The sequence below is a fragment of the Aspergillus aculeatinus genome (genome assembly GCF_003184765.1).
Source record: "Aspergillus aculeatinus CBS 121060 unplaced genomic scaffold BO66scaffold_78, whole genome shotgun sequence".
Taxonomy (NCBI): domain Eukaryota; kingdom Fungi; phylum Ascomycota; class Eurotiomycetes; order Eurotiales; family Aspergillaceae; genus Aspergillus; species Aspergillus aculeatinus.
The window spans coordinates 37,365-49,630 of record NW_020291547.1 but is presented as its reverse complement, the minus strand read 5'-3'; the positions used below and the strand labels follow the sequence as shown (position 1 = coordinate 49,630).

The window sequence follows — 12,266 nt, the reverse complement described above, 5'->3', positions numbered from 1 at the left end:
GGGTTTTTAAGCTGCTTATTGCGGGTACACAATGGGATGGATATATTTCCCAAACTTCTGACTCGCATCTCCCTGAGTAGGAATTGGGTAGAGTATACGGAGTAGCTTGGCAGTCCTGTCAAACCATACTCCGCGCTGTTTCATGAATTCTGTCGACCGTTTCAGATTTGGCAGGGATCAAGGAAGTTGGGCCCTGCAGATATAGTCTTTATATCACCCCTGCCTATTGACTAACTTATCCTTTTGGCGTAGATAGATTGGAAACAGAGGAATGATCCGGCGGAGACTATTGCAACCCACATCCGGCTTGTCTATGGTTATCCTCGACCACGGGGGTGGTTTGGCCTCCCTCACGCCGGACTGGAGTAAGGGCTAGGAGTAGGTGACCTTCCTGCTTCTCTCGCTTCCTTTGTTCTATCGGATCTGGGGCTTCCGTTATGATGACGGTGTAAATCACCCTCGTCTTGATCAAGGCGCTTGGTGTTGAGACAACTAGTACCCGAGGCTATGCTGAGTGCTCATAGTTATAGTAGACAATGCAAGTTGACAAATCCACCCCCTCTCCCTCCTCTCTTTCCTGATCTCCCCCCCCCTAGCGCCCCCTTCGATTCATGGCCTGCACTACTATCGCCATGATCACCCACGGTCCCGTACATGGTGGGGGTGAACAGGGTCTGGGTATGTGGATTATAGATAGGGCTGCGGGGTAAGACACTCATACTCATGTGAGTACTCCGTAGTTAGATCGAAATTGTCATCCCCCCCCTTACGATCAAGATCAAGCCTTAACTTACCAATCCTTAAAGTGGATGCCCTTCTTTTCTAGGCAGGAAGGAAGGAGGTCCCGGGGGGTTATAGTGGGGCTGTAGGCACACCCAAATCAATTTGCTGGAATCTTGATCATCTGTGCTAAGGCTGTGCAGGATTACGGTACGGAGTACGGAGTAGGATTGATTGAATTGCATTTCCGGCGGTACGGCGAGCCCCGAATTAGAGGTGGGGGAGGGCAGGGTGCACAGGGCGTATGTGATCTGTCAGAACGATAGACGGGGGTTTTGTGGTGGCGCACGCTTGGTTGGGTGAAGCGCTTCGCTTTTGTTCGGTTGTATTGCTTGAGGGTGTGGGGTTATGCATAAATTGAATATACTGTCTACTAGGTACTGGGTGCTGAGTGGTTACTGGGGTGGAGCGCCGGTTTTGTTGATGTCAGGTTGGTGGCTTTGCAGGTCCAGTGGTGGGAGGGCTTCGTCCGGTAGACGATATATTTGGTGGTTTGCGTACAGTGCGTCGTGGTGATCGGCGTGTTTCCTGTCTTGTTGGGGATTGCTAAGTGGTGGTCACTGGACTGGTAGGTGTCTGCTGTGGGAAGTTTACTATGTATGTGCCTATCTATGAGCATGTATATGATCATATGTCCACCGACCTAGTGTTGTAGGGACTGCGGTAGGTCCAGGGGGGATGATAACGCCACTATCTAGCCTCATGCGAGCGAGCATTCCCGGAAACCATTGGACTGGTTAGGGTAAAAGGGGTGGGGGGGGAGGGGAGTCAGCCACCGCCAGAAGAAGTACTGCACTCATACTCTCTGCAGGCTCTACGCAATAATACCGAAGTACTATAGACGTAGACCGTGTGGAGTGATTGGACCCTTGCCAGCTAGTCACTCGTGACAGCCAATCGATTGGATTTGGAATTCTAGCCCTGCCCCAAGGAAAGTGCCCCGAGATAGGCTAACTGGATACTGAAATGATACGGGAAATCCGGTCTAGATTGGTGTTGCTGCTACTGCTGCTGCCTGGCCCGCTCATAGTGTAGCATTATTACCGTATACTGCACTCGGGGCGAGTGAAATGCGGTAGCGAGATATGCCAAGTATAGCAGGGTCGGACAGTGAGCCGTATCCGTTACGAGTCAGTCAGTACTAGGTGTGCTGGTAGATAAGCGAGGGGTTTGCAGTTCCTGTCAGCGGAAATGCCATCCTCCGTTGCCGATCAACACGGGAGGGGAAGTATGAGTACGTTGGGGTGCACCAGCCCCTGGTACGAGAGGATGGATGGTCTGGTCTGTGGCTTGAATGGTTGCGGGGAGAGGAGGTTGTTGTCGATCAGGGAGGATTGGCACCGGGGATATTGCCGGGGATGGTTAGAGATGTGGTGCGATTGGGAATCGAGCGGGTTGGTTGGTGTCTCCGCCGTAAATGTATACCTAGGTAGTCGTATTGTTCGGGTGGTTATATCCCGCGGACTGGCGGCGCAATTGCGTGGTCATGCGGCAGGGGATGGCGAGATTGAGGGTTATATCCGAGTTGTGGTGGAGGTGAGTAACAGGCGTAGGGTCAATTGGGACAAAAAAGAATGGCTTGAGTTAATTGACAACAATTGTGAGTAACCGAACCAAGGTTGGTGGCATTGTAGAGCTCTGAAATGAACAAGGATAGCACTTATAGTGCTGTGGTGCAAAAAGCTATGACAAGAGTGGGATTCGAACCCACGCCACTTGCGTGACTGCAATGCTCTTCAGATATGATCTGGAGAAGGAATAGTCCTTGAGTGCAGCGCCTTAGACCGCTCGGCCATCTTGCCCTTGTTGATATTAGCGAATTGGTAAATCTTCCTATGTCCACAATTTGGAAAGAAGTTGCAACAATCGTGTCCCCTTCTCCATTGATCGGGATGTTATACAAATGGGATTGTTGTACAACGGACTGTGAAGAAGTTCGGCTCCAGTTGAACTTGTGATCCTTATTGACTGGCGTGCCTTGGGGCGGTCCATACATCACCGAATCACGGCAGGAAATGTCACTTCTTACCCCAGCAACTCCGCGAGTGTGACGTAGGTACAGTATATATCGATCGTACGTACAGTACCGCCCATGGAACTGCTCCCGATCCACCATGGGTGTCCATCGACCCAGATTCATCCCAGACGCTATGTACACGCAAGAGATACAACGCACCAGTGTACAGTACACAAAGTCCACTGGAGCATACCGACCAGGAACAAGAAACCAACAGTGCACACCCAGCCTCAAAAACGAAAGGACAGTCTTTACGCATCTCCCAATATGAAAACCCATATACCGACGACCGACCTTTTACATGCGACTGGGATAAACCAATATCATGCAAGCACCTAGTTAGACGCGCATCAAATGCAAGCAAAAATTCAGTAACATAACCAAGTTAAGTGAGATGAGACAAATGTGTACCACCTATCCAGCTGATAGTTGGTCATATACGAAACATGGAAACATATTTGTCATCACAGGCAAGATGGCCGAGTGGTCTAAGGCGCTGCACTCAAGGACCTCCTCTCCTTCTCCAGATCACATCTGAAGAGCATTGCAGTCACGCAAGTGGCGTGGGTTCGAATCCCACTCTTGTCATGACTTTTTGCCTCTTTGACATTCTTCCGTATTCTATCATGCCGATCTGCAGCGTTCCCAGCAGCGTATGTCCGTATCGCTTGTTGAGTATCTACATTTTACTTTCTGCGTGCACCCGCCCCAAGCCCTACTGCAGCTGTCTGACACTCGCTTCGTACACCTCGCAAGCACATAACCACAGCACAGGGAGACGCGCTCGTCACACTGGCACCGCCTGTCGCTTGTCTCCTGCACCAAGACCACCCCTAAGGAGAGCTAAGGTTTCCGCCCGGGGACGGTCACCGCAACACAGAGTCCCAGACTAACCAAAAAGCTGGCTAGGCCCGGTCGATCAGCGCCGTTGACGAGACGAGAGGCTGGATGCAATGGGCGAGGGCTCCACCACATCTTCGGGCCAAGAGCCTAGGAGGAACTTTGGGGGTCGGACCCGCCTTACTAGAAAACGATGATCCTGCAACTTGGGGGACATGGATGGACCAGTCCGAACCTTTTTTGATTTTCTTCGACGTATTCTTCGCTTGGGGGCGTGATGACCCTGTTCGTTCCTTTATGATGATGGGACAGGGGGGGGGAGGGGGGTTTACCATGGTGTAGGATAGGCGGGGCAAGAGTTCGCTTCGAACACGTTCCTCAGCAGCCCGTTACTGGGCTGGACCTCCCTGATCTTGGGATTTTGGGATTGTTTGTTGTATGAGTATGTCGATCGAGAGATGTATAGACCATCCACCGGGTCGGAATATACTGAGTGCTATGTTGATCGCATCGGATGTTGACAGACCAGACAGTCAATCAATCAACCCATCCATCACTTTAACTCTGACAGGGATCACTCTGCAGCATTCTCCATTCACCCAAACCTGAAACGCCAGACCAGGACCGACAGGGATGAATGCAGCTAGCGTGAGCATCAACCCAGCGTACATGATCTGCGGGCTATTCGTGGCAACAGGGTGGGGGGGGGGCTTTTGTTCTCTGAATCTTACCAATGTAGCGCAGCCAGTGACTGCAGCGACGGGAAATACTAGGTAGTCTACTCCCGTAATGCCTGCTCCCATGGACGGCGTACTGGAGTACCTACACAGTACGTTCACAAGATGAAAGAGATTCTGCCCCCAAGCGGCAGCCGGGCACACTTTGAACCCGGTTGGTACAGCACTTGTACTGGTTGGGAGGGTCAAAAACGTGGCGGCCACGAGATGTTGCCACGCATGACCCTACGATTGGTTTCGAGGAGGAGGAGGAGGAGGGGATGGAGGGATTGGCTCGAATACTGTTGTGGTTGGTAGCCCTGACTGCAATACTACTGCAGGGAAGAGGAGAATGGAAGAAGGAGGGAAGACGAAAATGCGACCGCAGAACAAGACAAGCGCACGGGCGGCCACTCACTCAGACAAGCAACTAAGATGCAACTAAGCGGTGAACAAATCATGTGAAACAATTCATCAATCTACCTGTGAACAGAGGTACAGCCTAGTTCCTAGAAGTACCGAAGCCTTCGATGGATGTTCCTTGCGTGTGTTGGATAGATCCATATCCATCCATCCATCCATTCATCCATCCATCCACCCATCCATCCATCGATGCATCCATCCATTCATCGATCAATCATCAGCAACTAGATCAAACGATCGATCGGGAAGGGAGGGGGGCTGTTTCTGGCCGGGCTAGGCTGCATTGCAAGGATGATTCTGTCTTCTTTGTTCGATGCTAAAGTAGTGGACATTAGTCTTAGTCTGGAACTCTGGATGGTTGCTAGGATGGTTGGCAAGGATGGGTTCATTCTTGCTGTCATAATCATCATGAAAGGGACTTTCTGTCTTTCTGACTACATTCGGTCCATGGGACCCTCTCCGATGTCATCGGGATACCAACAATTCTTTTAGCTTTCCCCCCAGCAGCCTCAATGTCTCTCCACCATATGATAAATTTACCGCCCTTTGGCTACTACTTGGTATCATCCAACGAATCGTGATGAATATCTCTTTTGCTTGGGCCCTCTCAGCGGGAATCCTCCTTCAACTTTTGCCTTGCCCCTTTTCTTCCAGTCCGCCCTTTGAGCTTCTTGGACACTAAGTTGTCATCATCACCGTTCCCGACACCAGTCAGCGTCGCTTCTAGTAGCTTGACTATAATTGGCCCTACAGCATGATTAAACTAGGTACCTACCTAGTAGGCTTGGGACTCACCCCGATTCTGTGGACAATCTCTTCCCATCGATATATCTTTGACAGGATTGGCGTTGACCACATTCTCCCGCCTAGATCAGCTCAGCCGCAAAGAGAGGGTTGGAGACGAGGAATCCCAAGGATAGGATCTTGACATTTCATAGTCCGTGCCCGAGGAGCCAGATCGTTGAATTCAATCGTTTGTTATGGGTCAGTCAGCTCGTGTTGGCGACGACAATTGCTCATCCTGTCTTGCCCTGGTTTTACCCTTTCCCCCGTCAGTCGAGCATCACGTCCTTCCGGAGCTTAAATCCGAGAGGATTTGGGGCCCGAAGCTAAAAATGAAGAAAGACAAACAAACATCCAAAGCGACAGGTTGACAAGCCGAAACAAGAATTAGAATAAGAAAAGAAGCCGAAGCCGAATAAGAAGTCGGGAAAAGCAACCCTAGAAAGGCTACTAGAGAAAAAGTGACCCAAGACGGGATACTAGCATCTCAGCCTGGAGTAGTAATACGAACAGCACAAGTTAGTTATTCCCAGCAATTAAGGGAATATTGACATGGATTTCAGTTGGATACCATTTGGGGGCTTCAACAGCTTCTAAGGCTGATTTTGGGATTTTCCTCGAGTTTTTTTTCCCTCGCTCTTTTGCTGCAATAATTTTCCATGCACATTGATTAAGTTAGTTCATCGACATCCGATTACCTTGCTTGAGGCGGGAGGGGATCTTTAGGAGGCGACTACTCCGGCGCCCGCCTATGCTCTCACTCTTTCACTTTCTCACTCACACTCACACCCTTACTCTCAATCTTTCTTCCTCTCTCTCAGACTCTCAGTTTCACTTACAAGCATCCATAGTCCGACCGACCGACTGAGCTGGAGATTCCCTCACCTAACTTTATGACTACAAACTCCTTCTCTCTTCCTTAACCGATACCCATACCCATCCACACTTACACTCTCGCTCTCACTTACTCACTCTTCTTTCCTTTCCCTATTTTCCCTTCTATTAACTACCGCCATTACTACTACAACTACCTAGTACACTCACTATCTTAGGGGGCTTGCTTTCCTCCCCTTCGTTCCTCTCCTACTTACACACCTGACTCGGAAGTTCCTCAGTAACTTTTCTTCCCGCTCTTCTCTCCCCGTTCCTCTCTCAACCACATACGCCTTTCCTCCTCCTCCCCCTCCCCCCCTTCTTCTTCCCCCGGGACTGACTCTCCGCTTCGTGGTCCTTGTCAGGTTGTGTCTCGACTTTTTTATTTTTTATTTTTTTTTCTTATTTTTTTATATTTTTTTCATCTTATTTTTCAATCTCCCCCCTTTCTGAATCTATTAATTCTCTCACACTGCCACTCCTCCAAACTCACCGCAACCTGTCTTGACTGCTAGAACTCTCTTCATTGGGGTAGGTCTCACCTGTCAGATTGCTGTCTTTTCCCCTGCCAATCGGGAAAATGAAACCCCTCCGCCCACGTTCTTCCGCGCTCTGCAGAGACCACTGCACTCTTCCGCATTTCTCGAATTTCTAACTAACTTCTGCTTGTCTTGCCTAGTATAGCTCCGCATGTGTGAGCTCGCCGATTGATCCATAAATCCCAATCTTCTCGAGCCTTTCCCCGTGCCGAATAAATCTCCATCCGCTTCCCTGCCCTCCTTCGCCTCTCCCCACCCCCCTCATTCCAGCATTGAGCCCTCGACCGAGCTATCTTCTCGACCGACAGAACTGTGATCGAATGGGATGTTGTCGGAGGTGACTCAAAAGGAAGGATCTCAGCATTTGTTGTTACACGGCTTCTTAAATGGGGAATTCTCAAGGGAAACAGGTGGTCCCCACCGATGAGTGTGCGTAACCGCTTTCCGCCCCCCATCCCCCCTGGATCTCCCACCGGACGCATTTTCGAGCGAGCGCAGCGATGGTGAGATGACGTATGGGTCTTGGTACTGATTGTTGCATGCAGTGAACTTGAATCAGTTCCGCCTGCTACGGGTGGTAGGAAAAGGTGCTTTTGGAAAGGTCCGCATCGTGGAGAAGAAGGACACGGGCTTGACGTTCGCTTTGAAATACATCCGGAAAGAAGAAGGTATGACTTCGCTAACCAACCAAGCACTCGCGACTCCCTGCTGACAATCTCTTCCTTTTGCGGTGTCTAGTGGTCCGGTCGGAGAGCGTACGAAACATCATCCGCGAACGACGCATGCTGGAACATCTCAACCATGCCTTCCTTTGCAACTTGAGATACAGCTTCCAAGATATCGAATACATGTGTGTTTCACAAGAGCTCCCTCGATGCGATTCAGTTACTGATGTCCCCGAAGTTACATTGTGGTCGATTTGATGAATGGCGGCGATCTGCGATTCCATATCTCAAGAAAGTGCTTCACCGAAGAAGCTGTACGATTTTGGGCGGCGGAACTGGGCTGTGCTCTGCGATACATTCACTCGCAGGGTATTATCCATCGTGACGTGAAGCCCGACAATGTGCTATTAGATTCCGAAGGACACGTGCATTTGGCCGATTTCGTATGTTTCTCCTCAGCAGCTGGAAGAGTGTGGTTTCCTCCTTGTATTTTCTTTCACTGACCTTATCCCTCCAGAATGTGGCCTCTGACTTTCGGCCCGGCAAGCCCCTCACGAGCAAATCTGGCACTCTGGCTTATCTGGCCCCCGAGGTTTACGAAGGAGGCGGATACTACAGCGAAGTCGATTGGTGGTCGCTTGGCGTGACCTTTTATGAATGTATTTATAACAAGGTTTGTGGAGTGACCTTTGGAACAGGGCTGAGTCGGCAAGCTAATTCCCATTCCAGCGTCCATTCGAGGGCCGCAGCCAGGACGTGCTCAGCGAAAACATCAAAAAGGCGCAACCGAAGTACTACGTCACAAACCCAGCCGTCTCAGTCCCGTGTCTTAGAGCGTTATCCGCCCTGATGGAAAAGGATCGTTCGAAACGAATTGGAGCTACCGGCTTCGAGACATTTACTTCGCACATGTTCTTTGCCGACATCGATTTCGAGGCCTTGGAAAGAAAGGAAATTCCCCCCGTGTTTCGACCCTCCAGCGACAAGACCAATTTTGATGCAACGTACGATCTGGAAGAATTACTTTTGGAAGAGGCGCCGCTCGAGGCCAGGGCCCGCCGACAGAAACCGCGGGCGGAATTGCGGGAAGACGCCACGGCGAAGGAGATCCGGGAGGATGAGCTACATCGCCTCATTGAGACGATGTTTGAGCCCTTCGATTATACTCGGGTGTCTTACAATGGGTACGTCTACGTCTACGTCTACGTCAACGTTATCGACAGCAGTTGTTATTTAATAAGTGGTATGTGGCCCGCTAACCGAAAGTCTAGAAGCGCCGCCGAAGCTATTGCCAATTCATCGTGAGTATTCGAATCCTCGTCTCTGTTAGGGGGGCCGAACCCGTGGCTAACTTCACGCTAGAAACCCCGAAGAATGCCTTCCCATTCAATCCGCATCCGCCCACACACGGCAAGTCTCACAACCTGATCTCTCGAGAAACTCACCGCCTCCACGGAACGAAGGGTCCGTCGGTCACTTGACCCAGCCCGACACCCCCTCCCCCCTGAGTGAGACCCCGACTTCTCAGCAATCGCAATCCCTACCACCACCGCCACCGCCGCCCCCGGCCCCAGCTCCTTCCTTCAGCAGACCGCTACCACCACCCGCAGCTGGTCGTCCACGGGGCGCAACCCGGAAAGCTAGCAAAGGTGGCGGCGTTCAGATGGTATTAGAGGAAGCCGGAAGTTGGAGTGAGCTCGCGGACCATAGCTCGACTCTCCCGGCTGAAGGATACGACACCGTAACCGGTAAAGGCAAAGGCTCGAACAGCGGCATGCTTGCTTTTCTGAGTCGGAAAAAGGGACGTGATAGGAGTCCCAAGCCCCAAGAACCTGGTGTTCTGGGCAAAGAAGGTGCAAGACAGATCATCAGTTGAGATTGGTGTGTTGCGCCTTTACCACGGGAGGGAAGAGATACTTTCGGCTTAACTCGAGCATCATTGGACACGAGAGCTGATGGTAGGCTTCAGCTTGCAGAGGAGAAAGCTTGGCTTGCGAATCAGTGTGGCATGGATTTCTGTCATCCTGAGTCGTGGTCCGAAGGCAGCTATGTACCATGGATGGAATCTTGAAGACTGCAGGTCAATTGGTTCACTCCTACCAAACTTACACGCAGCATCGATCCATGGTGGTAGTGGTGGTGGTGGTGGTGGTGGTGGTGCGACCGCATTGTTTTGTGACCGCCGCAATGCCGGGTATCTTACTCAACTGAATTTGTTTCAATAACGCCGACTGACTCGAGCTCGGAACTCGATTTTCCAGTCACCAAATCGACCCGAAAGGAGTCTTGTGATACGACAGCACTAATTTCCTACCGGTTTCTCGTATTACCCCTCAGAACCAACACGGATCATCCACAACACTCAATTTGGGCTTGTTTTTGTGATGCACCCGGATCTAACGCAGACGAGGGGGTTCTTCGACCATTTTCCCCGATACGTGCGCGGGAGTTGTACAGACAGGAGTGGTATACGAACCGTTTATAATATACTTGATCGATTTTCATGTTCAGTCTTTCGTGGCATGCCCGATGATGGTTGCGTTGTATTCTACTTTCCGTTGCTGTTATCCGCTCTCCCTTTAATTCCCTTGCGGCGTTTGCATACCCCTCCGGCTAGTCTTTGCCCTGAAGTTGTTCTGTTTCGTCGATCTTATCATGAAGAGAGGTAAAGACCGGGGCAGGGTGAAGGTCTTTTCTACATCTGTAACTAATGATTTATTACCCTGATTATACCTATAGACGTGTTGTGGAAGCCTGTTGGGATGCAGACTGGTTGAATATGATACATAAGTCGTGTGAAATCGAACAGAAACAGTTTTGAAATTTCTGGAAGCTCCTCGAGGTCGCCTTGCGAGAGATCTTGGATGTTTTAAATAGCTTCAGGTGTGTTGTACCAAGGTGGATTCATTTTGGCCAGAGAGGGAGTGACAGATTCAGTTGACGAAGTTGATAGGCCCTGAACGCTGCACTCAGGATCAGATATCTCCATTCTCACCATGCAGCCCCTGTCTTGTGGTATCGCACCTCGCTCTCCTGCCTCTTGGTTCTAAACATTATCTCAAGAACCATCACCTACCTAGATGGAGTAACGGTCTCGAAAGTCGAACGCATCTGGCAAGAAACCGGTACAACCGCAACTACCCTGCTGATTCACCCTCTCCAGGTAACTGCAACCTTAACTTGTGCCCAGAGATTCTCTCTATTCCGTCATCTCATACCACATTCACAACAGAAAACACGAGGTATCAATCTCCTGTACACATGCCATCCAATTTGGGAGCAGGTCTGTCTCTCCCATCATTCTCCATAACCTACACCGAAAGAACAAGATGGTAGCCAGGTATCTATATCCCGCAACTGCAGATGAGTCGCTTAACGGCCCATGCCTTCAGTGGGTTGGGTAGTGGGCTGAGATATGTCTGATTGTATTCCTCTAGCTTCAATTCACAGAGACTTACGCGGCGTTCCACGCGGATCATCTTCCACGCGTTCGGGTTGCAGGATTCACCAGAAGGGCAGCCACTTCGTTCGATCGATTCTATTCAAGATGGGGTCATCGCATCCTCGGAGCCCATGGAATCACTTACACCGGGGCCTAGACAATTTTCAAAGCTCTTCAGGCCACATCAAGAGAACTTATCCTGATACCACCTTCTCGGACAGGGCAGCGCAGCTCCCGTATCAAGGCACACAGTCTTTCTGTCGGATGCTGACGAGCTCATCGTCTTGCTTGAGATATCTTGTTAGCGAGACTGAGAGTTGTTCACCAATCGATCTGGGGTTGGCGCATGCCTCACGTATTCTTCGAGGAGATAAGTCCCGCAGGGGAAGGGTGGGCCAGGATCTTTGCACAGCTATCTCAGAGCAGCCAGAAAATGCCTTCGCGCTCCATTTGGCTCAACGCATGAAGTTCCAGATATGATTGATGGGCGTAAACCGACTGCGTTATCCTTGATCATGTTTCTCAATGGAATATCGATTTTCATTTATTCGGTGCCTCAGCACACCCGCGGCGGGAGCAATGGCCCGATCAGCTCTGGGCGGCACTGTTCCAACCTCCAAGGTGTACCTTTGACAAGCTAGGAACATAGGGGCTGAACCATCAATTCCAAAAAAAAAGACTTATATTCACGATATTGTTCGCGCAGTATCATTGTTCAGCCCCCTCCACCCCTCGTGAGTCGCACAATGAGGTCGAAGTGGCGTGGGAACAGGGATCGGCCGCCCTCGAAAGATTACATATATCATCAACAACCGGAACTTCTGCCAACAGACTGATTCTAGAGTATATGATCAGGACTATTGGACAGGACGCCGATCGGAAGATCACAGGGCCTTTTTGGCCTACTATCCAAAATCAAGACCCATCTGAAGTCGTGGATACTGTTGTTGCTGTTTAGAGCTGATGGCCTGTATCTGGAGGACTTCAAGGAAAATAGAGAAGCTGTGGCACCTCTCCAAAAACCTGAACTGGAAGAGGCATTGAAGTCCACAGCCGCACAGATAGTGCTTTCTTGACAGACCTGGAGCGACAAACGCTCGCCTGAGATACATGTGCTCTAGCTGATGCCTGATGCCCCCCCGGCCGATGTAGCCTAAAAGCATGCAAGGGGCAGGGAAGAGAGGGTCT

At 50.6% G+C, this 12,266-nt stretch overlaps 1 protein-coding gene and 2 non-coding genes across 3 annotated transcripts; 2 read left to right on the top strand and 1 right to left on the bottom strand.

The window, feature by feature from the left end:
* Window positions 1–2,466: 2,466 nt before the first annotated feature.
* BO66DRAFT_t313 lies at window positions 2,467–2,582 on the bottom strand. Its single transcript has one exon. It is a non-coding gene; the product is annotated as a tRNA-Leu (tRNA).
* Window positions 2,583–3,266: 684 nt separating this feature from the next.
* Window positions 3,267–3,385, top strand: BO66DRAFT_t314. The gene has a single exon. It is a non-coding gene; the product is annotated as a tRNA-Leu (tRNA).
* A 3,972-nt stretch (window positions 3,386–7,357) lies between these two features.
* BO66DRAFT_443915 (kinase-like protein) lies at window positions 7,358–9,512 on the top strand (the record flags this gene model as incomplete). Its single annotated transcript, XM_025651554.1, has 8 exons — window positions 7,358–7,400; window positions 7,517–7,639; window positions 7,710–7,821; window positions 7,875–8,079; window positions 8,154–8,309; window positions 8,366–8,820; window positions 8,908–8,937; window positions 8,999–9,512. 8 exons carry the CDS (start codon window positions 7,358–7,360, stop codon window positions 9,510–9,512), a joined length of 1,638 nt encoding a protein of 545 aa, XP_025498338.1.
* Between the last annotated feature and the right edge of the window lie 2,754 nt (window positions 9,513–12,266).